The sequence below is a fragment of the Hyla sarda genome, chromosome 4 (assembly GCF_029499605.1).
Source record: "Hyla sarda isolate aHylSar1 chromosome 4, aHylSar1.hap1, whole genome shotgun sequence".
Classification (NCBI taxonomy): domain Eukaryota; kingdom Metazoa; phylum Chordata; class Amphibia; order Anura; family Hylidae; genus Hyla; species Hyla sarda.
In genome coordinates, this window is record NC_079192.1 from 384,268,099 (window position 1) to 384,284,288 (window position 16,190).

Consider the following 16,190-nt stretch of genomic DNA (forward strand, 5'->3'; position numbering starts at 1 on the left):
CGCCGCGATAGGACAGGGTTTTAATGTGTATTTGCCATATAAGACGCACCAACTGTGGAAGAAAAAGTGCGTCTTATACGGTGAAAAATACGGTAGTTTGTCTGTAGTCTGTCGCCAAAGAGACATATAGAGCGTCACGTGTGCTGTAGACATTTTGCAAAGTTGTTTAGGTTTTTTTTTGTTTTTTTTTACTGTGTAGTGAAGTATAAAAAAAATCTTTGCAAAGTTGGACATATCCTTTTAACTTTTTAAAATTTTAACGTGGATATCCTAAAAGTGACATCAGCATCATGTGACACATGAAGAAACCGTCCTTAAAAATGTTAGTCCCCTTCAGTAAGCACATTGCACTGTATTCTCAGCGTTAATACAAGTTACTACTGCCGCTTCTCGCCCACATATTTCTGTCACCTCCACTTTCTCGGCCCGTGCTCATGAAAACCTGCCGTAAAATAGTGTTTTACTGCCTGGTAATAAGTCTTGGTGATTTTATGTGAATGCAGTTTACAGTCAATAATCCACAAGGTTCCGCGAGGAGGATTTGTGATGAGAATCTTTCTTTCCATATTACCTCCCTTTGGCATCTCGGATGCAGCACCGGGGTCAGGGTGGGTCAGGAAGCTCATTGGATTTTGCATCCACTGCTCTGCCTTCTTCCCCAGAGACTTTGCTATTAAGATTTTCATTGAAATGTTTGCTTCCAGCCTCTTCGCCCAGGGCAAATATTTTCCAGGCATCCTTGCTAATGGTATGGCTGGAGTGGCAGGATTAATAATGCTGTCGATGACTGTTTCATTCTGATCTCTAAAGCCGGCATCTGTCAGTCCCCTGCCCATCTGCACGGTCACAATGTGACATTTGCTGTGGAAGACCTAATCGCAACCTTTCCAGGTCAGATAGAGATACTGTTTGCAAACAAGAACACGGAGAATACATTTTTATGTATTAAAAATGATGAGTAAATTACCTTGTTCTGAATGCTCCGCATTATAGGGGTCAACTGAATCTCCATCCTGGGCCCCAAAGCACAATCTTTGACTATGAACACTACCTACCACATCTCATTTATAATACTTAAAGGGGTACTCCGGTGAAAACCTTTTTTCTTTTAAATCAACTGGTGGCAGAAAGTTAAACATATATGTAAATTACTTCTATTAAAAAATCTTAATCCTTCCTGTACTTATTAGCTGCTGAATACTACAGAGGAAATTCTTTTCTTTTTGGAACACTGATGACATCACGACCACAGTTCTCTCTGCTGACGTTATTATAATAATAATAACACTTTATTTATTGTTGTCCTTAGTGGGATTTGAACCCAAGTCCCCAGCGCTGCAAGGCAGCAGTGCTAACCACTGAGTTACCATGCTGCCCTTAGCATACATCTGCTATGCATGGACACTAAAATGGACAGAGATGTCACTGTGCTCGTGATGTCATCAGTGTTCCAAAAAGAAAGGAATTTCCTCTGTAGCATTTAGCAGCTAATAAGTACTGGAAGGATTAAGATTTTTTTAATAGAAGTAATTTACAAATATGTTTAACTTTCTGCCACCAGTTGATTTAAAAGAAAAAAGGTTTTCACCGGAGTACCCCTTTAAAGGGAATGTATCACCTAGTCTTTTTTTTTTTAATGATTATAACCAGATACTGAAACATGTAATTTTATATTCTGATCCTTATGTATGTTAGTTTGTGTGTGATTTTTTTGGGACATTTTAATGGAGGCAGAGTGTTTTAGGAGCATTTAATAATATGCTAATATGCTTTACTGCAAACCCATAGACATATTCTTTGTTTGGAACAGGCTTGATGCATGCTCTGTACAGGGGAGAGGTAGGCAGAGTTCCTATTGTCTTTTCTAGTAACTGTCACCTTTCATTGTAATGCTACATAGATCACATTACAGTATCCTCCTTATCATCACATACAGAATACATGGTGTCGGCTTTGTTTTAGACCTAGTGGCTAGAGCAGTGGTCTTCAACCTGCCGACCTCCAGATGTTGCAAAAGTACAACTCCCAGCATGTCCGGACAGCCAACGGCTGTCCGGGCATGCTGGGAGTTGTAGTTTTGCAAGATCTGGAGGTCTGCAGGTTGAAGACCACTGGGTTAGAGTGAAAACTGACACACCTGCCTTGGATGGTGAACGTTGCTGTATACATAGAGACCATAGACTAGTTCCATTGTCCGTTCATTGTATGCCTATTTGTGATTGGTGACGATGCTGTATTTAATAGTAATGTGCATGCGTCCTTATCTTGTATTGATTTAACAATAGGTCATTTTTTTGACGATTCATTCTGTTAATGTGGCAGAGGGGTCTATGGGCACTATCGCCAGGTTGTGACTGCTATACCCCTGCTAACTAAGGTATTTTAACATTTTTAGAAATGTGTTTCTGACTTGTTAGAAGTCTTCCAATTTCTACACAAAAAAACAATAATATAAAGTAACTTGGAGTCTGCACTACTGCAAGTACCTAGGTGCATGAAGGATACTATTGAAACCAAAACAAATGCCCCCCCCCCCCACCCCTACATGTTTCAGTGCTTCAGCACCGTCCTAAGGAGGTTATTGAGGCAATATTATATATTATTGGTATTTAGGGAAATTGTCGGCCATCACATGACCTTCTAGTTTTTGGTGCATTGATACGTATATTTTAACTTCCAGTCACACAGTAATTTTTAATAGTCCTTTGTGTCCCCACAAGGGTTTTGTCATTTTGAAGGGGAGGACAGTGCATGGATCACTATTCTTTCGGTTTAGTTACACAGGATCAGTGGCAAAGAATGAAGCCTCCAATGCAAATTCTAACATGGCAAGAGTACAGACTAGGAGAGCAGTGTTATGATGGGGTTAGGGATGAGGAGCTAAACTGTCTGCTCCTGACCAAACGTATTCATGTAATTGCAGATTATGCATTGTCCACTTCTGCCCTGCCAGGGGTTAAACATCGGCATCTCCCATAATGATAATGGGAATTCTTTAAACCACATTTGGCGATAATTAACACCGCATGAAAGATTCCCCTTCACTCCCTTTAGCGATGATTGGATGTTCAGCTTTGTTAATATTGCATTCATTTAAGAACTTAATAAACAGACCACTAAATGACTCTTGATATTATCGGCTTATTTGTAAACTCCCCGAGCTGCTCATCCTACAAGTGAGTAGAACACAAATTAATCTTGAAACTTCTATAGTCATTACATTTTTCTTCTGTTTATTGTGCTGTTTCATCTGCCAGGTTTGCGGTCAGCGCTTAACAAGACTGAGGTAAATCCATAGAACCAATCTAGGCAACAATATATTGTATGTATAGTAAGGGGGCAAAATACAAAACGTACCCCGGTGGGGTCACACGGTAAGGCCTCTTTCACACTGCCTTTGTCACCCTGTAAATCCTCCTGTTGTGAACGGCTGAAAAAGGCCGTCAAAGGATCTTATTCATGTCAATGGGATTTTTGGAGCATCAGTTGTCAACCAAATCACCTCCCGGCTACGACAGGACACTCCCAAACAGCATGCAAAATGGTACTGAGATTCTGAAGAACAATGAAAACACAGATCAGACGGGGAAATACCAATACGTTTCAGCTTAGCAGGGGTATAATACAATCTCAAGGCATACAGTATTTTTCGCCCTATAGGACGCACCGGCGTTTAATACGCACCCAATTTATAGGTGCAAAATCTAAAAAAAATTAAGATTTTGAACCCAAGAGTGGTCTTTAACCTGCAGACCTCCAGATGTTGCAAAACTACAACTCCCAGCATGCCCGGACAGCCGTTGGCTGTCCGGGCATGCTGGGAGTTGTAGTTTTACAACATCTGGAGGTCCACAGATTGAAGACCACTGCATAGGAGGTAATACTCACGTGTCCCCGCCGCTCCGGGCCCGTCACCGCTGCCCTGGATGTCGCTCCATCGCTGTCGCCGTGTTCCCGTCGCTCCGGAACGTCTCTGCTGCTGGCCGGGTATCCTCGCTCTCCGTCATCACGTTGTTACGCACGTACATGACGACGTGATGACGAGGAAGGAGAGCGCCGGCCATACAGGGGATCCCTGAACGGAGAAGACACCGAGGAGGCTGGTAAGGTCCCTCCCGGTGACCTGTAAGCACTAACCCGGCTATTCAGTTGGGCTGTTCGGGACCGCCGCGGTGAAATCGCGGCGGTCCCGAACAGCCCGACTGAACAGCCGGGTTAGTGTCACTTTCCCTTCAGACGCGGCGGTCAGCTTTGATCGCCGCGTCTGAAGGGTTAATACAGGGCATCACCGCGATCGGTGATGTCCTGTATTAGCCGCGGGTCCCGGCCGTTGATGGCCGCAGGGACCGCCGCGATAGGTGTGTATTCGCCGCACCGACTTTTTCCCCCCCAGTTTTGGGGAAGAAAAAGTGCGTCTTATACGGCGAAAAATACGGTATGTGGACTGGATCAACATATCTCTACTACTAACTACGGTGGAATAATACAAGCCTTCAACCTCTTTCCACTGGCACTCAGACAAGTCCGGGATATCAACCACCCATTTATGAAAGGCTTCTGAGAAAGGGCTAGGTCCCAGTGACTGGAGGAGAGCATAGGACTGAGTAAGGCGTTTAGAAAGATCCGTGGTGCCCAGGAGAAGCTCCACATCAGAAAATGCAGGAGTAAACGTCAGGGAGCCAAATTGCACTTGAACTGCATTGCCTCAGCTGAAGATACCTATAAAAGACATTTCCAAGGATGCCATAACCTGATAGCCAAAACCTATACATAATAGCTATGTCCGTAATAAAAATAAAACGATAACGGTGAACAACGTAAAAAAAAACACACACACACAAAGGATGCAAATTTTGGTCCAAAACGTGGAATAAAAAGATCAACTAGGTAGCATGAATCACAAAAATGGTACCAATAAAAACACAGCTTGTCCTGCAAAAAAATAAGCCCTCACACAACGGCGTTGGACGAAAAATAAAAAATTAATGGCTGTCCAAACATTTTGTAGGAGAAAAGGAAAAAGAACATAAAAAAAGCTATATTCAATGAGTATCGCCCTAATTGTACCGACACACAGAACAAAAATAACATACCGTAATTTTTATCATACAGTGAATGCCATACAAAAATGTTTTTAATAAAATGCCTAAAATTTTCCAATTTATCACAATATTTTGGAGCTTTTCACAAAAAATGCTGCATCAACTAATCTAAATCAACAAAGATTTACCACTAATATAAAGTACTATATGTCTCAAAAAAATTATCTTAGAATTGCGTCGCTGAGTAAAAGCATGTGAAAGTAAAAGCATGTAAAAAAAATCCTTAAAGCGTACCCGTCGGATCCAACAAAAAACATTTTTTTTAATATATCACTCAATACCTAATCCTGACCATGTACATCTAATTTTTATATGTCTAGCACCTTTATTTTTTTTTCTTTATTACACTTTTAATTTAGCTCACTAGTCTGAATTCCTCTCAAAGGGAGGGGGCGTGGCCTCACTGTGCAGGTCTCCGCCCCCCCCCCCCCCTCAGTATGCTGTCTGCTCACATCTCCCCTAGCATTAGCAAAACTACAACTCCCAGCTTGTCCTCACTGACAGTAGCGGGACACAAGCTGACAGTGGGAGCCTCCAGCTGTGAGCCATGCGCTGTCAATCAAGGAAGTGTGTCCATGACATAGGTGATGACGCATGGACACAGCAGGACTAGTATGTGTCCAAGCAGGTAGGGGAGGGGGGGGCAGTTGTTTGACTGGCTCTTTCAGTATGAAATACTGAAAATTTTCTAATGAAAGCAACTGCAAAACCTATTGGTTATACATGCTTTATAATGTATCAAAAGTTTTTGTATCTGACAGTGCCCATTTAAGGGGTTAAAAAGACCTTTATCACCAGAGTATAAAAATTAAAGAGTTTGTGTGCTAGTATTTTTTTAATAAATATCTAATAAAAGTTATGTTTTAGGATTTTACAGGGAAAATTCTGAAAAGGCCTAGGGTGGGTTATTGATGGTGGTTGCTGCAGATGGAGCCCTTTAATCCATAAGTGATGGTATTGTATTGCAATATGTCGTCACATGCTACGGCTGTAATACCTGAATTATGAGACCTTCACTAAATAAAGCAGAGCTCCTTCTAAATTCTTACTTTCACCAGCCACTGTTGTCATAATGCAGGTACTACAACTCAATCCTGTTTCTGCGAGGTTTGTTGTGCAGATAAGATCGTTATTGTCTTTGTTCTGTGATCATAAGTGGTCGTTACTGACAGATCATCTTGATCAGTATGTGCCAAAATGTCCTACCAATACACCATCACTGGTTGTGGCTGTAATACCCCTTCAACTCTATATTTTGTAGAGATATCAAAAATTTTGATGAAGGAGAACCACCTGTAACTCTATCTTCTTCATCTACAAGGGATGAGACAGGAAGGAGATAAAGAACAAGAACATGGACCTTCCTGTCCTGTGTTCAGTGTTATAGTTGTAGTTGAACTTTTTTTTTCTTTGTATGCCACAAGTATAACCTTTTCAGTTTTAGGCACCCATAAACTCAAGAAAATTAAGATCTTGTGTTATTAAAAGGGCTGTCCCATCAGACAACCCATTTCTGTTTGGAGACGCCAAGAGAGCTGTTTTTAACATTAAAACCACAAACCTAGTTATGAAGTTTGGATGCCAAAAGATACAAGTCAGTCAAGGAAAACCAGAAGAGATGCAAGAAAAAGTGCAAAACCAAAAAGTCCTAGTTAACCCTGGTTTATTCTGAGTTATGAAAAAGCAAACTGTTCCTTTACCCTAATGTAACAGAGTTTAAAGGGGTACTCCGCCGAAAAACATCTTATCCCCTATCCAAAGGATCTCAGGCGCAGCACCCCAGTCATCCGTGTACGGAGAAAACTCCACTCCATGCCGGATGACTGGCGACTACAGCCGCCATGCCCCCTCCATTCATGTCTTTGGGAGGAGATGTGACTGCTATGTACTGTCCATCACACCCTCTCCTATAGGCATAAATGGAGGGGGCATGGCGTGGCAGGACCACTGCGATCAGACATCTTATCCCCTATCCTTTGGATAAGGGGATAAGAGTTTTTTCGGCGGAGTATCTCTTTAAAGGACAACTGCAGCTGTGACCTCCGCGATCTCCTGAAAGGGAGAGAGGTCGACGTTTACGCCCCCTCCCCTTACAGTTCTATGGGAGTGGTGGGGAGGCAAGAACACTGCTTCCCCGCCTCTTCCATAGAACTACATGGAGGAGGCATGTCAGCCGCAACGTCATGCTGCGGCCGGCACGCCTCCTGCACGGGAGAGCCGCGGCAGAGCCTTGTGCCGGAGATCGTGGGGGGTCCCAGCGTGCAAATAGGGGATAAGTTGTTTTCTGCCACAGATGGCCTTTAAGGTCTCTTTTCTATCCTAGGGCCATGTTCACACTGAAAAAAAAAGCTGTATTTTTTTTTTACAGGTGTTTTTTTTCTCAGATAGTTACAGGGAAAAAACAGTGTGTAATTGGCTTACAAGAGGACCTTAAATAAAATATGTTTGTTTTGTGGTGTGTGAACATGGCCTAGTACTGATTAGACTGCATCATTGGTCATCTTGTGCTTTTACACGTTCTAGTACACATCTCTATTAGGATGTTTCAGTAAAGTGTCTGAACACGTAATGAACTGGTTCTGATAATATTAATTCCTGTAGGACACTTTTGTCTAAGCTTTACTGCTCTTACAGTAAAGAACTCTCTTCACAGCTGTAGATTGAGCATTTTCCACAATCCCCGGAGGGTGCTCCTGGGTCCTTTGAGGTAACTTCAATGTACTTTACTTGTTTTTTCATGAACCATTTTATATTCTTGCATAAATTGCCAAACTACGCCCCTTTAACACAACTTCTCACAGCTGGTTAATATTTTCTTGTAACTCGGGTTCTTCTACGTTTTCAATTTTTTTTTCTTTTTTTTGGGGGCATTTATTGAAGTGTGTAGTTCTCCAGGGCATACTTTTTTGTAAATTGGTGACCAGGGGTGAACTGAATATTCAAGAGGCCTTGCTAGCATTTTGCAAAGCAGCTAAATTATGTTACTTTCAATACTAGAAAGTATCCTGCTGGCCGCAGAAACAGCAGATTAATGGCTGTTGGCATAGCAGAATGGGCAATCAAGACGTTTCATAGGCAAATTACCCAGGACACTGCTAAACCTCACACTGGTATTTGTCATGTTTACGCCTCTCCTTGTTTTTTATTTTCTTTGTTTTAATGGAACTTTGTGTGCTAACTCTACAGTATATTTATAGCCAAAAAAAGGTATAGCTATACATTGTTCTCCATCTATATGAATGGTAGTAAAATATCAAAACTGGATGCATTATATAGACCACTTTTAGTTGTAAATGAAACTTTTATCATGCTTCCATTAGATTAAAGGGGTATTCCGGCTTTATACTTCTTATCCCCTATCCAATGGACCCCGCAATCTCTGTGCAGCCCCGAGACATGGATGTGACCTCACCGCCACGCCTCCTAGTGATGTCACGCTATGCCCCCTCCATTCATGTCTATGGGAGGGGGCGTGACAGCCGTCACGCCCCCTCCCATAGACATGAATGGAGGGGGCGTAGCGTGACGGCACGTCCCCGTCTCGGAGGCAGCGCCCGGCACAGAATGGCAGGAGCTGCACCGAGATCCTTTAGATGTATAAAGCCAGAATACCCCTTCAAGATAAGAAGTCCAATCAGGTTAAGCATTTGGAGTCATGTGACAGTATGAAAAGTGTCCTTTAAAGGTGTATTATTGGGGTAATGACATTGGGTAAACTTATAGGTTTGCAGAATTCAGAGTATGATATCCAAATTATTGACAAACAGTGACAAAACGGAACCCAGATGGTCTCTGCGACCCACTGTAGGCATAGAAACCATTACTATTTATCTTTTTAACCAGTGCTCCTTATTGTATTCCTATGAATTTGACAAAATTAAAGGAGGTTGCCCTTAGTCCATTTTATTGATAACATTTTTCAGGACTTGCTACCAAAATCAGATCATTGGGGATTGACTCCTGCCCCCCCCCCCCACTGATCAGCTGTTTTAAGGTGTGACAGTGCCATTGTGAGCTCTGCTACCCCTTCATTGTTCACCTGCCAAAGCTCTCTCTATTTTTGGAGTACAATTATCTTGAGTGGAACTGCGCCGCAGTACTACAAACAGCCACAACTAAGTGTATGGAGCTGTGCTAGTCATACAGTGAAGAGGCTTTGCCGCTCACCAGACCGCTATGGGCCTTCAGTGAGTGAATCGGCAAGGGTGCCAGGAGTCTGATAGGCCATTTATATTAAAGGTTTTAAAATCCTTATAAGGATTACTGACATTTTGGGGATATTAAGGCATAGTTCTCAATCAGTAAAGTATAGTATCCACACTGCCAATAAGATTATAAAGCATTTTACATCTAAACTCCGTTGGACCTTGCTTCTGGCAAAGCAGCAATCTAACAAAAGTAGCTCATTTTCCACGTACACATAATGATACGAAAGTAAATCATCCATAGAAACACATTCACATATCCCGTGCAAAATGTATACGTTCAGATCTGTGTTGTGTTCATTTCTATAGCATTAAAGAACTAATGTTCTTTAGTAGTTAAAATCCATGACCTGTCCAAGAGTCAGATGTGCTGGTCAAAAGCTAACGATGGCTTGTGTACTGATCCGCACATCTTATCCGGACCTTTTATAGTGGGTCTTTCCTCCTCTTAAAACAAAAACCTATATGTTCTCTTAGTTTACTTGTTAGAGCGACAGTTATTAATCAAGATTATCTAGGGCTTAGAAGCTTATTATAAATATTCTCCTTAAAAATAAAGAGGAATTTATATAAAGGTAGATTAGATGGACCCGATATTCTTTTTCTGTGGACAGTCTTCTATGTCTCTAGTGACAGAAAGTTACAACCATGGCGGCCATTTTGGAAGCTACGGAGGACTCTCTTTGATCACTCAGTCATAAGTACAGACAAGTAATAAAGGTCAGCACCTCGGAGTCATAAATGCAAACAACACTGACTGTATTTTCATTTTGATCTATGAATTATGGCAGATCACAAGAAGTGTCACTTTTTCTGGGAAACAAAAGTGTGACATCGCAAATAAGCCTAACCACAATTTTTTTCCCAGATAAAAAATAAAAAAAGATAACGCAATTTCATAAATCCCCCTTTGCCTATCTGCTGTTTGACTTGAAATTACAGTCTGTTTGACTAAAACTAGATCTCTAGCGAGATTCATATTAAGTCTCAGCAGGACAAATATGTGATAGAAATGAAATTATCACTTTGAAGTTCTGCTAATTATGTGTAAAACTTTCCATCTCGGCTCGGCGCTTGGTGCCATATGTGATGTAGAGTTGGTAATGCTGAATAACATGGAGGGGATGGTGATAACCAGTATGCCTGCTTTCTTTAAACATCCGGCCATGACATAAGCACAGCCGCCTTCTAATATTGACCTCTCTTCATTTGCAGAAGCATTGCGATAGACAGAAGGCAAATCTGAGGATTCGCTTCAAACCTTCTCTGTTTCAGCATGTAGGGACCCACTCTTCTCTGGCAGGAAAAATACAGAAATTAAAGGTATGGAACATGTAAATATGAAATATTATTAAGGAAACTGTAAAAAGGACCCTTTACATTGTGGATGTAATAATTATTGCTCTTAAAGGGGTATTCCCATATCAGACATCTATGGTATATCAGGATATGTTTGATAGATGTGGCTTCTCTGGGACCCATACTTTGTACCTGACTAGTGCTCTGCCGGTTTAATAACATAAGATACAGGTTATGCAAAAATTGACTTTTCCAGGCGCTTCCCCTCACGATCAGTAATGCTGACAATCCCGTTACAGGATGGTACTTAAGACTTTATTTGCGAATAAAGCAAATAAAGTCTTAAGTACCATCCTGTAACGGGATTGTCAGCATTACTGATCTTGAGGGGAAGCGCCTGGAAAAGTCCATTTTTGCATAGCCTGTATCTTACCTACCGCTGAGCGACCAGATCGTTCCGGAGGGACTTCGGAGCAGCTGACCTCTGACTGACAAGTGAACCTACGTGCCAGCTGAGGCGTTGTGCCCTTAGCACAACATCTTTTGGTAAGCCTGCATTTTTCTTTTGGGGTTCGTCCCCAGTAAAGGTTTCTACACTAGGAGCGCACCTCTTTCTTTTTATCTCCTTTTCTATATAGGTTTAATAACATGGTATTTCTGGCACTAACAGACTAGTACAGGCCAATCATCTTAATAACTGTAGTAGTAACAATGACACTAACTCTTCTTAAAAAGAAATATATATATATATATATATATATATGAGAAAAGCCAACAACATATCAGACCCAAACCAGCTTAGCTTTACCGAGGTCAGATCATGGCAGACTCATCTCCTTGACTACTTTTGACTATGTCACAAAAGTCCTGGATGAAGATGGTGCAATAGATATCTCCTATCTGAATTTCAGCAGAGCCTTTAATACCGTTCCCACAAAGAACTGAAAAGCTGTTGAAAATTGGTCTTAATCCCAGGATAGTTCGGTGGATTTTCAGATGGATAGATCGCAGAAGGTTGTTGCTAACGGTGTGTATTCTGCGTAGACATAGGTTACAAGTGGTGTGCCACAGGGGCGTTGCTATAGAGGAAGCAGTCGCATCGGGGCCCTGGTGCCTAAGGGAGCTTCAAAGCACATATTCCCCATAAGAAACCTGTACAGTATTATAATTGGCATATGGGGCCCTGTTACAGATTTTGGGGCCCATAAACTACAAACTACACCTCTGGCGTGCCACAAGGGTCTGTTCTGGGTCCTATTCTTCTCAGCAACATAGGTTAAGGTTAGGTACATAAGAAAGGACTGTTTACTAATTGTAATGGGAAAAGATTAAGCTTTACTGAAAAATGGTCACAACAACAAAAACTGCAGTTCATTGTTTCCAAATAAAATAAAAAATACATGTGGGAAATTGGAATTCTCTGCCTGTGTATAGTATTGGCAGTCCCGCTAATAAAGACTTCAGAACATAAGGATTTCATCAGTGCAGCCAAGTGGTAGCGAAGGCAAGTGGAATGCTAGGTAGTATATTTAGAGAGATGAGCGGGAAATTGTGATAGAACTCTAGGAAGACTTACCCAATCACATGTACTCATGGCAGCCATACCCCCTGCCCCTTGACCACTGCACACCCTCATTTAGTCATTTGCCCCATAGGCCATTGTCCGGTTTCTATTCAATTCAGCCATATCATATAAAATTTAGTTGGGAATTTCCGATTCATTTAGATCAATTTATAGAGTGGATTATAGTAATTACCAAGTTTTAGCAGAGTTAAACCTATATGTATCATACAGGTACATATAGGTACATATAGGTATACCATAAGTGTTTGAGATGGGAATGCCACTTAATGTTTTCCATTGATTTCAGTAAGTACTGCACAGTCATGCTGCGTCCTCCAAGGCGAAAGCCACTATTGGTAGTTGCTACCTTCCTTGGATTTGATAAGAAAACCTGACATGTATTACACTATTGATACATAAGTTCTCCTTATGTTGAGCAGCAGCCAGTAAGCATCTCTAACTTTTCTATTATTATAGCCGATCATTGGATTTTGAATATGCACAGTGGAATTTACATTACTATATCCTATTACTCGATGTAATTTACTCGGTATAATTTCTTTTTTTTTTTTTTTATTTAGGACAAAGACTTTGGTAAACAAGCTCTCCGTAAAGAACATGTGAATCCAGCCGCTGAAGTCAGCACCAGCTTAAAAACTTACCAACATTTTACCTTGGAGAAAGCTTACCTGAGAGAAGATTTCTTTTGGGCATTCACACCAACTGCAGGAGACTTTGTACGCTTTAGGTTCTTCAAACCTTTACGGGTTGAAAGGTCTGTAAATAGCAAATCACATAGAAAGTTTGTCTTCGCCTTTTGTTACTTCTCATTTATTTGTTAAATCACTTTCTGGAATATTTGTGGTCATAAAGCATGGAAAGGAATCCCAACCATAAATATCATGGATACATGTGAGGTTCCACTTAAATGGGCACTGCCAGATACAAAAACTTTTGATATGTTGTAAACCAATAGGTTTTGCAATGGCTTTCATTAGAAAATTTGAGAGTCTGTGAGAAACACTTTGAGAAAGATTATAGAGGACCTGTGGCCAACCCAAAAAAAAGAGATAGCATTATTGTTATATAGCTTAGGACACCCCGATAACTCAGCATTTTACAGTTTCTTAATATGGCCTCCCATTCCCAAAATATGTGGGTTTATATTTTGTCTGACAATTCAGTCAGATGGGCGTGACCTTAATTTTAATAATGTGAGTGAATATAGGTAATGGATGGGATTATGGAGTCAGCGGGTTGGAATGTTGGACATTGAGTGGCGTGTATGCCTAATACATACCACCTGACGGTATAATCCCGCCCATTACCTCATAGCCACTAGGGGTGTGAATCGCCAATAATTTGGCGATTCGATTCGAATCGCGATACCAGGGTGGCGATTCGATATATCGCAATATATCGTGATACTGTCATGTTGGCGATATATCACGATATATCGCGATATTCCCTATTAAAAGCTTGGGACAACTTATTCTAGCTGAGAAAGAACAAGGTCCCGCGAGAGTTGTCCTGTGAGTGCGTACGTTCTCCTTCCTGTTTGTTCTGAGTCTGTAGTCTCGCGGAAGCAGCCTGCGAGTGGGACAGAGCTGATAACAGGTACACTGCGCTCGTGGTCAGGAGTTTAAGTGTTATAAAAAAAATAAGACAGACAAATAGGACTGTGACTCAGTGAGTGAAATACAGTAAATGTTAATTATAATAATTTATAAAAAAATCGATTCAGTATCGCGGAACAAAAAATCGCGATAATCGAGCAAATCGATTTTTTCTTACATCCCTAATAGCCACTCCCATTATTAAAATTAAGTTCACTTCCATCTGACTAATTCACTTAATAAACCCTCATATCTTGGTAACAGGAGTGTATATCAAAAAAACTGTAAAAAGGTGTGTGATCAGGAAACCCTAAACTATTTAATGGAAATGCAATCTCATTTGTTGGGGTTGGCCACAGGTACTCTTTAAGTATGTGTGACTGTTATTTCCAATCTCGCTTTTTGGTCATCACTTTGGGTAAGGTCATAATACTATCCTTTGGTACTAGATAATGTGGTTTTCAACAACTAAGAACAGTATAGAACAAAACCAGACAAAGTGCAAAATGTATTTGTTATCTATGCAAAAGTAGGTATTCTCCAGAAGAAGAAAAAAGGTGTCTAGTGCCACCAATTGGAGGTAGTATTACTTAAAGGGGTACTCAAGTGAAAACCTTTTTTCTTTTAAATCAACTGGTGGCAGAAAACATATTTGTAACATATTTGTAAATTACTTCTATTAAAAAATCTTAATCCTTCCTGTACTTATTAGCTGCTGAATGCTACAGAGGAAATTCCTTTCTTTTTGGAACACTGATGACATCACGAGCACAGTGCTCTCTGCTGACATCTCTGTCCATTTTAGCAACCATGCATAGCAGGTGTATGCTAAGGGCAGCATGGTGGCTCAGTGGTTAGCACTACTGCTTTGCAGTGCTGGGGACTTGGGTTCAAATCCCACTAAGGACAACAATAAATAAAGCGTTATTATTATTATAATAACGTCAGCAGAGAGAACTGTGCTCGTGATGTCATCAGAGAGCATTCCAAAAAGAAAATAATTTCCTCTGTAGTATTCAGCAGCTAATAAGTACAGGAAGGATTAAGATTTTTTAATAGAAGTAATTTACAAATATGTTTAACTTTCTGCCACCAGTTGATTTAAAAGAAAAAAGGTTTTCACCGGAGTACCCCTTTAATGTAAAAGCATGACTTTTGGAACATGGTTAGTCGAGGCACACTCTAAAACTAACACTAAGACACTCCAAAATGTGTTAGGCTGAGTGCCTTCTCACACTTTTACACCACATAGTGTAGTGATTCGGACCTTCCCCGTGATCGGGTGACTTCCCCATGATATTGTATACATAATATGAAGTTATCTACCACACGATAGTATATTCAATAAAATATCAAAGCTTTATTGTTCACTTTAAATTAAAAACATATATATATATATATATATATATATATCACCATCAGTATTGGTATTCATTTATAGAGAGCTTAAATGGGCAGATGGTATCTCTAGTGTTATCAAAAAGTTAATGCATAATAGTAATAACAATATACAACAGAACATGGTAATTGTGCCTTACAAAGTAATCATATGGACATACAGATACACAGTGCATAATACATACATATGTCCTACATGGAGATAGCAACCGCGACCTGTGTGTCCGTAATTAGAACTCACTGAATAGTATAGCTTGTGAATGTAAATGGGTCCTCAGTAACCCAAAAAGTCACACTTACCCATGGCTGTATGAAGGAGACGCTTTCATGTCTTCCTCAGGGGGTAACACGAAAGCATGGGTTTGGGGCCTTAGCCGTTGGTGTCTCCGTCATACAGCCATGGGTAATTGTGACTTTTTGGGTTACTGAGGACCCATTTACATTCACAAGCTATACTATTCAGTGAGTTCTAATTACGGACACACAGGTCGCGGTTGCTATCTCCATGTAGGACATATGTATGTATTATGCAATGTGTATCTGTGTCCATATGATTACCGTATATACTCGAGTATAAGCCTAATTTTTCAGCACGATTTTTCGTGCTGAAAAAACCCCCCTCGGCTTATACTCGATTGAACTCTCCGCCCTCGGTGGTCTTCAACCTGCGGACCTCCAGATGTTTCAAAACTACAACTCCCAGCATGCCCGGACAGCCATCTGCTGTCCGGGCATGCTGGGAGTTGTAGTTTTGAAACATCTGGAGGTCCGAAGGTTGAAGACCACTGCCCGGGCCTTCGTCATCATCCAGCCCCCCTCCCCCCTTTAGTTTTGTACTCACCTCCGCTAGGCGGGACGTTAGGGTGCGCTGATTCGGGCCATCTGTGCTGCAGGACCGTCCGGTGGGGAGGGATAGTCATTCCGGGCTGTCCATCTTCACCAGGGGGAGGGGAGGGGGCGCTTCTCCGCGCTTCGGGCCCGGCCCCGGAATAATGATGTTGCCTTG

The 16,190-nt window shown here is 41.2% G+C and overlaps 1 protein-coding gene across 2 annotated transcripts in view; it reads left to right on the forward strand.

Annotated features, from left to right (window-relative positions):
• Positions 1-16,190, forward strand: part of MGAT4B (alpha-1,3-mannosyl-glycoprotein 4-beta-N-acetylglucosaminyltransferase B) — a 412,865-nt gene that overhangs the window by 364,841 nt on the left and 31,834 nt on the right. For both annotated transcript variants that reach the window (XM_056517013.1, XM_056517014.1), the window contains exons 10-11: positions 10,523-10,630; positions 12,752-12,945. In XM_056517013.1, the coding sequence (XP_056372988.1) occupies positions 10,523-10,630; positions 12,752-12,945 (302 nt within the window). The remainder of the gene's footprint in view (positions 1-10,522; positions 10,631-12,751; positions 12,946-16,190) is intronic.